The following is a 17,968-nucleotide window of genomic DNA, read 5'->3' on the forward strand; positions in this document are numbered from 1 at the left end:
TATCTACTGAGAATTCGAATGAAAACAACGGAATTAGAATGTACAGAACACAGTTTGAATGAAAACAACAGAATTAGAATGTACGGAACAGAGTTTGAATGAAAACAACAGAATTAGAATGTACGGAACAGAGTTTGAATGAAAACAACAGAATTAGAATGTACAGAACAGAATTTGAATCAAAACAATGGAATTTGAATGAAAACAACAGAATTAGAATGTACAGAACAGAATTTGAATCAAAACAATGGAATTTGAATGAAAACAACAGAATTGGAATGTACAGAACAGAGTTTGAATAACAACAATGGAATTAGAATGTACAGACCAGAGTTTGAATGAAAAAATGGAATTTGAATGAAAACAATGGAAGTTTAAAACAAGAAACAGAATTAGAAAGAAAACAACGGAATTTGAATGAAAACAATGGAATTAGAATGTGCAGAACACAGTTTGAATAAAAACAACTGCAGTAGAATGTACGGAACAGAATTTGAATCAAAACAGTGGAATTTGAATCAAAACAACGGAATTTGAATGAAAACAACGGAATTAGAATGAACAGAACAGAGTTTGAATGAAAACAACGAAATTAGAATGTACAGAAAGCAGTTTGAATGAAAACAATGGAATTAGAATGTACAGAACAGAATTTGAATCAAAACAACAAAATTAGAATGTACAGAACAGAATTTGAATCAAAACAACGGAATTAGGATGTAGAGAACAGAATTTGAATCGAAACAATGGAATTTGAATGAAAACAACAGAATTTGAATGAAAACAATGGAAGTTTAAAACAAAAAACAGAATTAGAAAGAAAACAACGGAATTTGAATGAAAACAACAGAATTAGAATGTACAGTACAGATTTTGAATGAAAACAACGGAATTAGAATGTACAGAACAGAGTTTGAATGAAAACAACGGAATTAGAATGTACAGAACCGAGTTTGAATGAAAACAACAGAATTAGAATGAACAGAACAGAATTTGAATCAAAACAATGGAATTTGAATGATAACAACAGAATTTGAATCAAAACAATGGAAGTTTAAAACAAGCAACAGAATTAGAATGAAAACAATGGAATTAGAATGAACAGAACAGAGTTTGAATGAAAACAATGGAATTAGAATGAACAGAACAGAATTTGAATCAAAACAACAAAATTAGAATGTACAGAACAGAATTTGAATCAAAACAATGGAATTTGAATGAAAACAACAGAATTAGAATGTACAGAACAGAGTTTGAATGAAAACAACGGAATTAGAATGTACAGAACAGAATTTGAATCAAAACAATGGAATTTGAATCAAAACAACGGAATTTGAATGAAAACAAGGGAATTAGAATGTACAGAACAGAATTTGAATGAAAACAAGGGAATTAGAATGTACAGAACAGAGTTTGAATGAAAACAAGGGAATTAGAATGTACAGAACAGAGTTTGAATGAAAACAACGGAATTAGAATGTAGAGAACAGAATTTGAATCAAAACAATGGAATTTGAATGAAAACAACAGAATTGGCATGTACAGAATAGAGTTTGAATGACAACAATGGAATTAGAATGTACAGACCAGAGTTTGAATGAAAACAATGGAATTTGAATGAAAACAATGGAAGTTTAAAACAAGAAACAGAATTAGAAAGAAAACAACGGAATTTGAATGAAAACAACGGAATTAGAATGTACAGAACACAGTTTGAATAAAAACAACTGAAGTAGAATGTACAGAACAGAATTTGAATCAAAACAGTGGAATTTGAATGAAAACAACGGAATTTGAATGAAAACAACGGAATTTGAATGTACAGACAACACGTTCTCACTCCCAAAGCGTAACATTTTACGCTAGGTGACAAATCGTCAACATATTACGTTTTCGGCTACCCACCACGTTCCTAAATGATGACCTCGGAAAAAAGAGGAAATATGAGAACCGTCTGGACTCCATCTACACATGTTCGCTCTTTTTCTTCAAATCGCTTAGAAACACGCTATTTAACATCATCATAGTCCTGGTTAAGATCAGGAATAAGGTTATGGTTAGGGCTGGGAATAAGGTTAGGTTTAGGGCTGGAATACAGGGCTGGAACGTCTATTACCGCGGGAGCGTCATTGCACTGGATTCCAGCCATAACCCGCTGCGTACCATAAGAACGCCGAAGGTCTCCTTTCGCGTTCCTCAGGAACGCCGCGGGACGTGACAAAACGTCGACATGTTACGCCTCGGGAGTGAGAACGGGCTGTAGATGTTGTCCAACAGGGTGAGAGAGGGAAGCTCAGGTCCATCGTGTATCCGGCAGGGAAAGTCCCTCCAGGGCACTCAGGCTCTCCCGAGCCCAGATTTCTCGTTGAGAAAAGGGTGTCAATAGCATTCAGAGACCAGTTGATCAAATCCATAATTCTCTTTTAGGTTTTAGAGAACGACAGTGGGAGGCTATTCCAGGGAAAGTAATGCACACAAGACAAGACAAGGACATAGAGGCTAAGCAGGGAAGATAAGGGTGAGGAGGAGAGGAGAAAAGTGCGACAGCCTTCGCTGAGAGCTGAAGAAGAAATTACGAGTTAATTAGCACCAGAATAACTGGAAGACAGTGAAACAACATTAAGGTTTTGATTAGGTTTGACACTAATCCAGCTAAGATCCTGGGGTAGGACCTTCAAAGGGATTTTTTGATCTTCACATCCTGGGAGTTTTGTAGGAAGGAAGGCTCCACTGTTTCTCCTCAGCATTCTGCGTGTTGCGTAAGCACTTATTGGCCATATCTGATTGTTAACTTGTTTCACAAGTTATTGAATTCAAGAGTTAATTTTTAACTCTTTCCAGTCTTTGCCATAATTTCTTAATGTGTTCAATTAAGCAATGAAAAGCACAACTATGTGTGTTAATTAGCTTATTCAGGTTCTATTCAAGTTGAGTGAAATCATCTTAATTCCAAATGATTCACAAACTCCCTTTTTGAAGCTGTGCATAGATTTTAGAAGATCAGCTTGTCCTTCTTCCTGACACAGAAGTAAGAATGTCTCTCACTTTTGCATTGTTTGCATGTCTTTTGAGCTTGGGTAGATTAGGTTAGCAGGTGTGTTAAGAGCAGGGATATTTACATTATGACTAAATCTCTGCCAGACCCAGCAGATCTGTCAGAATGGTCTGCATCACGCATTACTCACTTTCTCTCTCTTTGAGGATTGTTCGATCATTGAAAGGCCAATTGCTCCAGCAACAAAGCCGAAACCCAGACTAAACTATCTACACAGATAATAATGCTTTGTTCTTTGGAGAACTCAAAATGTAACTACTGCATATGAAAAACCTTCAGGATCTGTTAAGGGGATGATATCCTTGGACATACTGATTTGATTGACACACACTGGTTGTTTTTTTGTTGTTTTTCTACTTTGACTATAACAATATGCGCTTTGACTTTATTTTTCCAGGTTCCAGGAGGTGCTGCTGCATAGTGGAGACCATGTGACCTCTGATGAAGATTAAAAGACAAATGTGAGAGAAGAGTCAGCAAAGCTCCTGTTTTCCTTCTACCAGCTTTGCTTTTATGCTCTGATTCATTGAATTGAAGTTGAGAAGATACAAGAACTGGCTGTTTGTACCAGCTAAGCTCTAGAGTGAGAGTTGACAGCAGCACCTATGCCCTGCGTATTTTACTGTGGGCTCAATACGCTGTACCGTCTCTTCATCTCATTTCTTAATTTCTTTAATTTTATAAAGCGGGTTTATTCACATCTGCACACTGTTTTTGTTATTTAGGGGTTTTTTTTGTTCAGGAAATAATTTAGTGTGACGTGGGAGTCGTGTCAGACTAGGATACGTTTTTTTTTGGGGGGGTTTTAACAGTAAGAATTTGAATTATGTAATAAAATGTTTGTTAGTACTTTTGTTGTTTTGATTTGTTTTTGTTTTTTTTACTACTTGAAAACTACTTTAGCTAACCCCTAGTTATTTCTATTTTAATTTCAAGCAGGCTTGCAATTGTTTTTATGGTCTTCAGCAGTAGTTCTGCAGGCTTTCTGAAAGTCTTACTAGCATCCTGTTGCAAAAATGCAAATTTTGTTTTCACTCTTCTAATTGAAACTAGAAAGACCCAAAATGGAAGACTGTCTGTCATGTATTTACCTCATCAGAGCCCAGGCCTCAACATTACTGAAGTGGTGTTGAATCATCTTCACAGACAATGGAGTAAAAGGCAGCCAACATCCAAAAAAGAGCTCTAAATGTCTGTTACGGAGCCTGGAGACTAGTTTGCCTAAGAGAGCTCAGCTTCATTAATTAATAATAACTTTTTGTTAAGCATAAGATTAAAGTAAATTAATCCCCCCCCCACACAGACACATTTTCTCAACATATATAACATATATAAAACAGTAAAATATTAACAAAATCAACTATTTAAAAAATAGCAGAAGAAGAAAGAAGGAAAAGAGGGGCACTGATCCTTTAGTAGCCAATAATAATAAAAGTGCAGTAGCCATCAGCGTGGCACCACATCTCACACAGCTCCAGCAGTCATGTGACTACGACTCAGTTTAACAGTAGCAAGCTTTCAGTCTTTTTGTGTCCAGTTTGGATACAAGAAACAAAACGAACGACAAACTTTTAAAACTGTAATATTAATGAATAAAAAAAATCTGTATTTTGGGAATAAAAGCCAAGTTTGTTGTTTTATTTTTATTTATTTATTTTTGTTGACTTTGAGGTACTGTGACCTTTCATTAAAAAACATATTTTTAGTATTATTTAAAAAAATAGTTGAAGTTCATGCGTGATTATGCCCTTGCACTTGTGTAATAGGAATAGGACTCAAAATAGTATTTTGATGCGTAATTAACATTTTTTAACATCTGTTTTTAAGGTTTTGGGGTTTTATGATTTATGCAAATAGGTCTTTAAACTGTCACAGACAGTCTGCCTGCTGGTAACAGTGACTGTATTTTGGCAATGATTGAATATCAATCAATGACTGTACAAATCACTGTTATGTGTTTTCTACAGTCAGTGATACCAACAGGCGGCGCCATTAACCTGATATAGAAGTTGCTGTACCCGGACCTATTCAAAGGACGGACACATGAAACGGAAGCAACATCATCGCTTTTCCGGCATGCTCCTAGTTGAAGAGCAGCAAAGCGCCTCACTGCGATTTTTCACGATGTCTGTTAAACTAAATGCGCTAAACAGTGATTCTTACATTGACATTAGCCAATACAGAGACCAACACTTTAAGGTAAATGAGGAAGTGGTCTTTAGGAAGGCGGTGACTTATCGTAATTTACGGGAATGTAAATGTAATGTGTCTTTTACCTAACTGTTAGCAAACAACAAAGGCGAGCGGTGCTGTGTAGTGGAGGTGGAGGTGACTCGGGAACAAACAGAACAGCAAAACACATCTCTGTATTTTAACCTGGCCTTAAAAACTCCTGATGTTGTTTTATGATGCTTCGTTGGGACTAAAGCGTGGCTAACTTATAACTTAACTCCTTGCTTCAACACAGGTCGTTTGAACGCTATAATGTCAACTTATTGAGAGCAATTTTTTTTAAACATTTGTAACGTTGCTTGTGCTTTTAGGGTAATCGCTATGAACAGGAGAAGCTTCTGAAGCAGAGCAACACTTTGTATGTGGGCAACCTCTCCTTCTACACCACCGAGGAGCAGGTAAGACACAAAACCTTCACCAGTTAAAGTAATAACTCGGCTTTATTGGAAAGTTGCTGAATTTCTTCTTCAAAGAGACCAATATGATGGGGAAAATTGCTGACTGAGCTATTAATACATTAGGAGACTCATTTATAAAACAGTGCATGTGATCTGTCTTCAAAACAAATATATTTAGTCAAATATTGTCCTATAGTTATGCCAGCAAAACACCATTGGCATTACACATAAGCTTCAAGTGTTTATATGTTTAGAGCAATCACACGGATTCCACTGATGTGTTGACTCAGTGGAAGTTTTAATAGGTGAATTAATACATTTATGAATTTAAGCCTTTTTTGAATTATGAAAAAAAAGCTTATTTTGATTGTAAAACGCATCAGACTATAAATTTACAGTCCATATGTGCAGGTGTTGACTGCACACATATGGACATATATAATTGGGACACAGCCATAGACTGACTAGAGTAGGTGGGGCATGTGTGTGACAGGCGCAGCAGTGCACTCTGTGTTGGGTGGCTGTAGTTCAGGAGTTGGAGCAGGTTATCTACTAATTGGAAGATTGTTGGTTTTCCTAAGTATCCTTGGGCAAGATGCTGAACCCCAAGTTGCTTTCCCCAATTGTGTGTGACTGTGCGATAGAAAGTGCTTGTATGAATGGATGAGTGAGCCATGTTGTGTGCCTGACAAAACTCATGTAAAGAGTGGCATTTTAGCTGTTTTGAGCTTCACAGCAGCTTGACACTTTCAGCAGCACTGCACTCAAGCTGTCTTTGTGTTCAAGGGTTGGAAAATTTGATGGGAAAAAACTGAACGTCAATGTGTCGCACATAAAATATATGTCAAAAAACACATAATAGACATATTTTCAGTGTTGATTTTTCTGATAGTTTATCATAAGAGAAGTCCCAGAGTTGGGAAATTCACAGAAGATATTTTGTTAAATTTTCTCAAGTTTTCTAACTTTTTTTGCCACTGTGAACAGGTACACGAGCTGTTTTCTAAAAGTGGAGATGTCAAGCGTATCATCATTGGCCTGGACAAAATCAAGAAGACTGCTTGTGGGTTCTGCTTTGTCGAGTATCCTTCAAAAATATTTAATTCATGCTAAAAGAAACTGTCAGTAATTTGACTGCATTCAGAATAGGGCTGGGCGATATGGCCTAAAATCCATATCACGGTATAATTTTAGCACGTGTGGTAACAATATATATCGCGACATATTATTTTCTTCTGTATAACGTATTTTCCACACTATAAGGCACACGTAAAATCCTTTAATTTTCTCAAAAATCGAGAGTGTGCCTTATGTATGACCTACTGACCTCGAACTGATTTGGGCTGCAGAAATCTGATAAAAATGTTTTAGTGCAACTTTGGTAAGCCGCACTGCTTGATGGATTGTCAGAGCATTACGGCTGCCATAGTGAGGAGCTTCGCAGAGTAATCTGGGTCCAAAACTCCGTCCTCTTCAGCTCCCAAAGTCAAACGAACACTGAGCGTTAAAAACGGTCTAAATTCTTTCATCTTTAATAAAATGATCAGCGTTGCTGCTTTACCAGGTGTAACAATTAAGTTTAACATCCAGGCATCCATGAAAACAGAAGTTATTACATTTAACGGAGTTACAAGTTAACAGGAAGTTAGCTCGCTAGTTTACACCTAAACATTTCATACCATGTTCTGACAGAGACTTTTGAAGCTAATTCAAACGTACAGCTCTGCTACCACTTCCAACATAAATGAAGACAGAAAACTAAACAGCAGTGGCGTTTGCAGGGTTACTGAAGTTGGACTAGCTGGTATATAATGTTGTGCTACGTGATTGCTAGCGACACAGCTATGTTAGCATAACATTAGCACAGTGAAGCTGGAGGATGAACGCCAACTTTTTTCCACTCGATAAAAGTTAACGTGAGGGATTCTGGTGGTCAGGGACGAATGCAATCGCATAGCAAGATGCTATGCACGGGCCAAACTTCAGTCAGGAGAACAACTGAGATTTTTCATCCACAATACGAGGTTAGTTATCAATATACTGCAACAACATGGGAATAGAGCAGCTGCAAGAGAATTCAACATTAATGAATCAATGGTACAGAAGAGGAGGAAGCGCAGTTTTTGGCTTTCCTCATATTCTAAAAGTGCTTCATCTCTTTGCTATGACTGTCGCCCGGCATAATTTGCAGATGATTATGGTTGTAGCCGCTGCGATGCTTTCAACCAAAACAGGCGCAGCTTGATGACATCATCAACATGCGCTATCGCGGTAGAGCGGTATAGTCAAAATCTCTATCGTTGGCCATATTTATATCGTTTCTATCGTATATCGTTTCTATCGCCCATCCCTACTTCAGAATCCCCTTCAGAAGTTACCAGAACATCATGAATTGCACGTGTTGTGCCTTAACGCTGTCCCAGATACTACACCCGTGGAGATGCAGAGCATGCCATGCGCTTCATTAATGGCACACGGCTGGATGACCGCATCATCAGGACAGACTGGGATGCCGGCTTCAAGGAAGGAAGACAGTTTGGTCGTGGCAAATCAGGAGGACAGGTGAGGGTTAGGATATGAGTACTTTAATAAATGGAAGCAACCTGCTGTGGATGCTGACTGCTGGTTTATTTATTTATTTTTCTTGGAGCAAACTACAAAGCTTAAAGTTAGTTCTGTGAGTAACTGCACTCGTATTTGAATTAATCCAAAAAGATATTAACCCACGACTAAAGTAATGTTAAAGAACATTGTAGACGTCTCTGATCTGGGCTTTAGAGCTCAGCTCACTGGTATAATTTAAACACTTAGTTGTTCATCTTGTTTATTTGAACGAAATCAGCCTCCAATAGATCATGCTGTTGTGATTCGAACCCTGCATAACCTGCAGTTTTATCACTTTGATAAAGATATTGTTTCATTTTAGTTTTTAATGTTATGTTTTGTTTTGTTTTTTTTACTGATTGTGAGATAAGAGTTTTTAAACCTCTTGACTGGGGTGCACTTTGTTACTAAACATTCAGATCAGCAACTTTCAATTCAATTTTATTTATATAGCCCGAAAAACAACAGCCGCCTCAAGCTGCTTGTCCAGACTTCAGTCCAGAAATGCTTGCGTCTGCTTTTCAGATCCATATCATATCAGATTTGTTTCGTTTAATGCGCCTTATCATCCGGTGTGCCTTATAGTCCGGAAAATACGGTATTTTACTCATACAATTCATAAATGAACTCACCAAAGTAGGGACACTTAATTGGTGATTGTAGTAGTTTCCATTATGTTGAGAGCTCAGGTTTGGCTGATGCTTTTTGCCTGACTGTCATCATCATGACGATCATTGTCTATCATTGAACACTTCAGCAATCTCTGCACTGCAGATATTTTGGACAACAACATAAAATACAGCATACTATGACATTTGAAAAATGACACATACTGAAATGGCATTCAAAAAATCAATACACTTTATCATGGCATTTTAATACACCAGTATGATATTTAGAACTTAGAAAATAAATTATGCATGAATACCCATGGCCTTTAAATAGATGGCATTACCGTAGTAATGCATTAGCAAAATGAGCGGGTATATTATGCTGTTAACAAACACAACATAACATAATCATGTTTTATTTTGTCGAGCTTTCTGGGAGCGTAAACATGGCAGCAAATATTGGGCAAAGGACCTGATTATTGTTTAGATTTTCCTTTCCTACAAACACCCAGCAGTATGACTCCTGAAAATGTTTGTGTTGGAGCGTAAAAGTTTAGTCTTGGTCATTGAGAACAGCTCATTAAACAAATGTCACGTTAAAGGTTGGAGTGATGAGAAGTGCTTCTCAAATGGTTGGATGCTGATTTTACAGGGTTGGGTAGAGTGTGTTAGTCTCAGTTGAACAAGTGATTGATTTATACTCTCTTCCTTTCCCCCCCCTCTCTGTGTGTTTTTGTGTGTAACTGTGTAGGTGAGAGATGAGTACAGGCAGGATTATGATCCAGCGAGAGGCGGTTATGGTAAGCTGGCTCAGCAGCATCGACCCACAGAGGTGCGCAATAGTTTTTAGAATAAAGTCCACAGCAGTCTGCCTGGACTACAGAGTCCCAGCTGTCAGTGCTGCTCCGGATTAACTCTCCCACAAGGTCACAGCAGGCTACCACAGATCATCTGAATTTTGTCATGAAAGCCCTGTGCAGCAGTCCTGCTCGGACCACTGGATCCAGGTGTGAGCAGATGTTATTTATTTGTTTTGGAGGCTTGGTTTTTGCTCTGCCCACCTCTGCGACTAATATACCTGCCATCTGTCTACATGGTTGACATGTGATATTTGGTGATGTTTATTATCCTGTGTAAAGAAATGCCATTGATTTTCCTGCAGGCTGGAAACTCTCTGATAAAGTTGTCGTCTTGATTTTCTGTGTCATGTTCAAATAACAACCTGAAATTTTGAAGATGTAGTCTGCTGTTCCATGTTTGAAACCGTGTCCAAAACTGCATACTTTTTAAAATAAAGTCTTGTTTTTTTTGAAAGTTCATGTCATTTTGTGGAGTCTGTTTGATTAAACAGGTCTTTGCTTAAATCTGCGATCTCTCTCAAATACGGCTAAAGAACAAAATGTAGCAATGTTTGATTCCTTTTCCTCTTTGTATTTTGGCTGTTTGACAAATGCTAGTTGATGGACATAAGCTGTAAATACAAATTGTGTAAAGTGTCCACTTGTGTTACTGTCTGCTGTATGCTACTTCTCCAGTGTGGAGACATGAGAGACATACATTGTTATTATCTGTCGTAGAAAGGTGGTTATATATATATAATATATATTAGTGTGTGTATAGATATAGCTATATATAACTCTTCTCTTCATCGTGGCTCCTGTCAGTGGGTGGGATATATTAGGAAGAAAGTTAATATTTTGTCCTTAAAGCTGATGTGTTAGAAGCAGGAAAAAATGGACAAAAATAACAATGTTAGTGAAAAGGGCCAAATTGTGACTGCTAGCTTAGTCTCCAAAAGTGCCATCGCTTGTGGGGTGTTCCCGGTCTGAAACGGTCAGTATCTACCAAAAGTGGTTTATGGAAGGAACCATGGCGAAGCAGCAACAGGGTCATGGGTGGCAAAGACACATTGATGCATGTGGGGAGTGAAGCAAGGCTGTACGCAGTGTGTAGCATTGGACAATGTTCTGCTGGGAAACCTTGGTTCATGCCATCCATGTGGATATTACTTTCATCAGGGCAGCATAAGGGGGACCAACGCAATGTTAGGCTGGTGGTCATAATATGAGCGTAATAAAATAAAGGAAATCCAGCAATAAAAGGAGAAGAAATAGTACATTTTGGATATACACTTTAAACCCATCACCTCCCTACACTTTTACACAAACTAAATATGGAATAAACACAAACAGTTTGAAAAGCTCAGGATTGTACAGTCCTCACTCTGCCTGTGATTTTAATATTGCAAGTTTTAATAGGTAGTCAGCTGCTCTCTCATCTCAACGTGAGATGTGGAGATGAAGCAATTAGCAAAGCAGAATACTAGAAATTAGCTTTCTCATTTTGCCCTCACCACCAGTTCCTACATCACATCCTTTCAAGCAGGTTTTGAAAATGAACACAAGATGGCAGAAGAGGAGGGTGGAGTTCCTTGAAATAATGAAGGGCAGAGAGACTGAAAAGAATACAATTTCCATGTGAGCTTAGGTTGTTCAGAGTGACGAGAGCGTAGAGTTAACAGTTTAAGCACGTACTTGCACTTTTCCCCCCTTTTCTTTCACTTTCATAGCCTCTTCCTGGGGACTCCCCGGGAAAAAAAATCCCAAACAAACAAAAACTGTGATTCCCAATAGGAGGAAGTATTTGTGGAGTTGTCAGAGTAGTTAGGAAGACTGTAGAGTATCTAAAAATAAACAAAAGCAGTTAATGGCTCAGCAAAGGTCAGTATCAGACAGAATTATAAACTCATTATGCTCCATTTCCATCTTTGGTCTGACACTGCGTCTGCTATCAGTAGTAGAGGTAGAGTAGAGGTAAGTGAAAAGTATTCAGCAAGTTGCTCAGATTGTTTTTGGCAGATGTGCCTCACACTCCGGCAGTGATTAGTTAACCCACTATGGACAGGTCTATTGCAGTTTAGAATCACCAGTTAACCTGACCAAGACCTTCTTGCTGTGAGACAGTAGTGCTAGCCACCCTGCTGCTCAAGGAACCAGTTGTCTTATAACCCATTTGGACCGAGGCATAGATAAGCAGCAACTGTGCCAGGAGGTCCAAGAGTATAATGGCCCCCAAACTGCATACCCATGCCCCACATACTTTATAAGTTGTAGGTGTCTCTGTTTCAATAATATCCCCACACTAAGATGCAAATATAAAAAAAGCTAAAAAATAAAGCAAATATTAAACCAGATGTAAAACGTGAAACTAGCCATCCCACACATGATTGAATACTGTAAACAAACAAACAAAAAAAACAACAACCTAAAACTATAGGCTATGTAATACTAGTGAACAAACTTTTTTTTTTTTTGTGATCAACATTTTATTGATTTAAAACGGGGGGGGTGAACAAACTTTTTTGAAATGTGATGCATGAAGAGACAATTTGATAGAAAAGACTCTTCGTGTGGCAGCGTAAATGTAAAAGTAGAATCAGACTGAATTATAGGCGCCTGTTTGTCTCTGTTGCACACCTTTAACCTGTATCTTCAGGCCCTTTTGTTACGCTGCAGGTGGAGTTTGAAGTTGAAGGAGGTCTGGCCTTGACTAATGGATTGTAAAAGGTTTTCACTCTGTCCTCAGTACCACAGAGAACCTGTTCTTATGTGGATTTTCATGCTTTCCATGAAAACTACCTTTGTTATAATTTGGTCATCATATATCACATTTTTTGCACGCTTGATGAAAGGTGTTAAAGTATTTTATTTTGAAAGTTCCATCTGCACTAACCATTTCGATCTAGATTGTGGTTCAGTGTTGTGTTTAGGTACCTGGAGACTGGCTAAGTCACTGTTTCATTTAGTGAATGTCTTGTCACACAGATGGATTCAACTCCAGTGTCTTTGAATGTGGCCAGCATCAGTGGTGCTTGTTCTGCTCTGAAGCCACAGTGTGTTCAGTGTAGCAGCACATGAACCAATTCTCCACCTACTCCTGATTCTGGTTGAAGTGGACCTCCATCTCTCAGCAGCTTCCAAGCCTGCAGGCAGGAAAACACAGCACATGATGGCCTGGTGGTTATCAGTAACCACACTTTTAAAAAACGCTTCATTCAGGCTCAACATGTAATTTTTAATGGGGTCAGATTATAGTCAGAATTAGCTAAACATCGTGTTAATGAGAGGACTGAAATGCATCACAGTCGCCTGCTTTTTTCTCATTAAGAAGAACATTCCTAAGACAACCTGTCGTTGGCAGGTTGGAGTTAAAGTCAGATAATGTTTCACCATCACAATTAAGAGCAACAGCTCTCAACACCAGCCTTTGGAGTGGGAGACAGCGTGGTTATTAAGTCATGATGAGAGTGGTTCATGGATAAGCAGTCAAACAAACCAGCATAAACTCACTCATCTTTAAGCCTTTCTAAGCACTAAGTGTTTCCAAACCCCTGTCCACATACTTTCACATATGTCTTCTGTATGTCTGTTTTTAATTAAAGTTAGTTTAACCTCACGGAAACCTCAGTGTGAAGCTCTCAGTAACATTTGAGAAAATAGTATGCATTCAGAGTTCACAAAACATCTTTTAGATGAGTCATTTTTAAATGTTCAGCAATATACCTCCCAGCAGAGATTATGACTGGGAATAGCAGGAGGAGGTTAAGTGAAACAGATCCTGGAAGACTATTTAGGCCAGAAATACTGGGCCTACTAGACATTAAACCTGCACGAACTGCTCAGTCATGGAAACCCCTGCTATGAAGCCGTGCATATTTTTTGTGCTGATGCCAAAGGAGGCGACAACAGAGGCGACTTTTACACACTTACACGCCTCAGTGACCTGCCCGCTCTGTAGCATTACATCTTCTGGCACTATTTGCTGAGTCTCTGTGGTTCCTAAACGCATCCACATATTTTTCAGTTATGGTAAATGTACTGGTTCTTAGAAAACATCATTCTTTAAGCATTTTTTTCTATGTCTAAGTGCTTTTTATCTAACATTCACTTCCCAGTGAAAGTATTAAGAGCTACTCTGGGTTCACTATCTTCCACAAGGATACTTTGGCATGCAGACTGGAGAAGCCAGGGATCGAACCAACAACCTTTCTACCTTGCTCTATCCCTTGAACCACACCCACAGTTCAACCCAAGTTAATCATGGAATATCTAGAAGGGAAGAAATTTCACATATTGTTAAGATAACACACTTGAATTCAGTGAGCACTTGAGAGCAACACATGTTTGTAAAGACAGGCTGCATGGCTAGTTGCTTGATCTTATAGACTTGGGGCATTGGGATTGAAAACACTTGAATTCAAAGATGAAGATACTATGTGACCAATTTTTGTTCTCTGCAGTGTAAGTTATGAGAGTTAGTATGCATAATAGCATCAAGAGGCTCAAAAAATGCCTTTTACACAACATTAAGATCTGGTGAGTGGAACATCCACCTACACTTCATCATTTCTCAGGTGATCTTAACTCATTTACTCACAAGTGAACGTTGGATAAAACAGCTTTTCCTTTTCTGTTTCCACATACAGAAAATTAGAGATGATGTTTTGATTTAAATATACCATCTTCCAAGAAAGAAGACAAAGCAGCCTTCACGTGAGATGCTTTCTGACCGAGTCAGCTAATAAATTAATTTCACAGTTAGAATACAATTTGGAGTTCATAATTAGTCTTCGAGGGAATATATATTAGCGGGGAATATACAGCAGGTGAGAAGCACTGCAGAGAAACATGGATTCAGTCTGTAACTGTTGGAGCCTATTTCTACGATGAATTTCATCACAACTTTGGAAATAAGGACTTGGTTAAATTATCATGTTTTTAGAAAGTCAATGCCATTTTGACCTAAAAACACTGAAATTGAAATTGACACGATTAAAGATTAAACACCATCTCATTACTTTTCACCCAGCAGCCCAACATTTCACATATTAGCACTCTGTTGCACAATATAGACATGTTGTCCTGGGCTCACTGATGGACAAATGCATCACCTTTCTACTGAGTCAGAAGAAACAGTCATTTTATCCTATTTCTTTCCTTTTCTGTCTATTTTTTTTTTTTTTTGCCTGGAAAATATCAGCTACAGGCACTTCAAACAGTTCATTGACTAAACATGCAGATTTCCTGTTATTGAGGGGGGATCTCATTACAGCAAAGTAATTCACTCCTCAGTGGCTGCTTTAGAAATGCATCTACACCCGAGAGCTCCAGCGTGCCCATAAAAGAGCTAAATTAGCACATGGTAGTTTGACATTTTGTGGCCATAGGGGAAGTGTTTGCGGGAAATGAGGTGCTTTATCTGGCCGCCTGCTTTACATTCAGCGTAAATGTGAGCTCTTGATTCAGCACTGCGCTGAGGAAGAATCACTGTAACAGATATGACAGGTAGGTGCTCTGTGTCGAGCCCTAAAAAGCCCTCTGTCCTTCCTCACACATGCTGTTGGATAGTGTTTCATCATCTGCGGTTCCATTAAATTTGTTTCATCTGTCATCCGATACACCATAAAGGCATGACGCTGGGGACATAAAAACACGGGTTACGTGTCAGTGAAAAATAATGGCAGGAGTTAAAGCTGACACTGTAAAATCAACACAGAGGAAAGAGGAAAAAACCTAATATGATCTATGAAAGATCTTCCTTGCTTCAGATGGGAGAGTAGCTTCAATGTGATGTTCAAGGAAATCTGAAACATTTGACCCACGAATGGTCAAGTGCAGATCTACTTCAGGTATATTTATACTCCTTCACTCAGTAGGTCTGTTTGGTAGATCAGCCCTTCATCTGTCAGCGTGGCAATCGACTAAGATGAGAGACACGTGCTGGGTGGAGGAAATAGCTCAGATGGAAGAGTGAGAAAAGACAGGAGGGAAGGCGAGTGAATCAAATTGCTGAGGAGGAAATCTTGTTTTAGGGAAATGTAGCCCGGGGCTATGTTTAATACATTAAAAGCAACCAGTAATGTTATCACCCAGAGTTACAGGGAAATAAATAACATTAGATGCGACTAACATCCAGTAGCGGTCCAGCCAGAGGCTCTATTACCAACCACGAAATCATATTCTTGCTATGAGAAAAGTATGTGTTTTTAAATACAACAGTTTTTAGTCAGTGACTCATTTGTTGTGACACTCAAAGCATCAGAAGGTGATTTTTAAATATTAAAACATGATTTTCTTTATTACCATTCATGTATATCTGCACTGTCTGTTGTTGACTGTCTGTTGCTGAGCGTATTTGTACTGGCCTTTGGTGTCAGGTATGAGCCACATGGGTCATACTGTTATTCTTTGTGTGTTTGTTTTTGGGTACTGACAAAAAAGGGAAAAGTCCAGGGAAGACATCACAGCGACACTAATACGGACATCCGGCAGACATGAGGCCACATCCCAGATGCTAATACAACTTTCATTTTTTTTAACAGCCTTAAAAGTTCTTAAATGGATGTTCATAGATCTGTGATCCATTTCCAGGAAATATTTGCCACTGAGGTTAAAGCTAACAGATGCATATCATTTGATGATCAATGACAGCTGTGTTCCTGTTATACAGTCTATAGCTAGTGAATATTTAATAAAAACATGGCTCTTGGCTTACACACTGGCAAGACTTATCTTGGATGAGAGACTAACCATGGTATTAGATAACAAATGGGTTTGGAGAATACAGTCATGGCCAAAAATGTTTCGCAAAGGCTTAAAATGTGTTTTTTATGTACTTCATGCAGTTTTTATTTGTACAAGGACCAACTGCTCACCTACTGACACTGATGTGCACCATTGATCTGAGATATTCAGTTGTAGGGAAATTGAACTCAAATGTACACATGTCAAATCATATTCATCATGTTTATCATATTCAAAGAAACCCGCTCAAGTTTAAACCGAGGATCAAAATGAGGAAAGAACAACTTAAGTGACTTTGAATGTGGCATGGTTGTTGGTGGCAGGTATTTCAGGCACTGCTCATCGACTGGGATTTTTCCACTGTACTAAATCTTTGAGAAATCTTTTCAGCACTAGTTCTTAAGCTAAAAAAGGGTCCAACCAAAGTTTACCTACCAAATTTACCATCTTAAAAACACTATCACCTGTGACAAAACAGATTTATTACATATACACTGATCGGGCATAACATTATGACCACTAACAGATGATGAAGGATAAAGCATTGAGTTAGAGGGTGAGCACGTTCTGTCGGTTGCAGGTGGACCCAAATGCAGAACACCTGACAGACAGAAATAACAGTAAATAAACCCTTTATTAGGAAAACAGCAAACTCTAATAACAAAGTCAAATAAAGGAGCAAACCACAGTCTAAAATAATCACAGGGAGCGAGGATAAACAAGAGCACATCAGGACAATGTATCAGGGGAGACACGCAGACACTATGACAAAGATTAAAGGAAGATAGGACTATATATAAACTCAATGAGGAGTAACTGGGATACAGGGCACAGGTCAGAGCAGAGCACAGGAGGAAAGGATTCACATCAGGAGGTTAAAATAGAATGAGACACCTCCAGTAAAACAAGAAATGTCCGAAGAAAACTAACAATAAGACATGAAGCCAAACATTAAACACACAAACAGAGACGTGGATAAAGGCAAGGCCGGAGCGTGTAAACAAAACTTGGGAGACTGGAATAATAATAACATGAGAACAAGGACAGAAATACAACAATATCACTGTGAATAATATTCTATTAATAGGATAAAATATTTACCTTTAGGTTTATTGAATGCATTTTACTCTTTGGAGATTTTCCTTTCACGTGTCTGTGTGGGAGAAAAGTGAGACGCCACATTGAGTTTGTGTAGCATTTGTGTGTGCGATCAATGGAAAGATAAATTCTGCCCATGTTAAATATTTAAATATGACTTCTGTTAAGATATAATAATAATAATAATAATAATCATAATAATAATAATATGGATTCTTTTTCCCGCCATCTCTGATGATATATGGTTTTTAGTCCCTCCGGAGTTCTGTAGTACTGATAGAGACTAGGAGTGTAGGCTCATCTTGACTGTCTTAATACACATCCTGTTGTTGAGCTCGCAGGTATGAGTTGTTATGTAGATGGAACAATTCCCATTGCCCCCTCCAA

General features: G+C 38.3%; 1 protein-coding gene across 1 annotated transcript; it reads left to right on the forward strand.

The window, feature by feature from the left end:
- The first annotated feature begins 5,090 nt into the window (after nt 1-5,090).
- Nucleotides 5,091-10,219, forward strand: ncbp2 (nuclear cap binding protein subunit 2). Its single transcript, XM_005923884.3, has 5 exons — nt 5,091-5,254; nt 5,599-5,685; nt 6,673-6,767; nt 8,109-8,247; nt 9,652-10,219. The coding sequence occupies exons 1-5, from the start codon at nt 5,099-5,101 to the stop codon at nt 9,748-9,750; spliced, it is 576 nt and encodes a 191-aa protein (XP_005923946.1). The 5' UTR covers nt 5,091-5,098; the 3' UTR covers nt 9,751-10,219.
- Nucleotides 10,220-17,968: the final 7,749 nt, after the last annotated feature.

Source organism: Haplochromis burtoni, unplaced genomic scaffold (assembly GCF_018398535.1).
Source record: "Haplochromis burtoni strain Fernald_Lab_line unplaced genomic scaffold, NCSU_Asbu1 Contig_53, whole genome shotgun sequence".
In the NCBI taxonomy this organism is placed as follows: Eukaryota; Metazoa; Chordata; class Actinopteri; order Cichliformes; family Cichlidae; genus Haplochromis; species Haplochromis burtoni.

Excerpts from the sequence above, each read along its gene's own strand:
- ncbp2 (XM_005923884.3), top strand. The coding sequence starts at position 5,099 with ATGAAACGGAAGCAACATCATCGCTTTTCCGGCATGCTCCTAGTTGAA. Across the intron at positions 6,768-8,108 it reads TGTGGGTTCTGCTTTGTCGA|ATACTACACCCGTGGAGATG; the intron begins GTATCCTTCAAA and ends ACGCTGTCCCAG. Across the intron at positions 8,248-9,651 it reads GTGGCAAATCAGGAGGACAG|GTGAGAGATGAGTACAGGCA; the intron begins GTGAGGGTTAGG and ends GTAACTGTGTAG.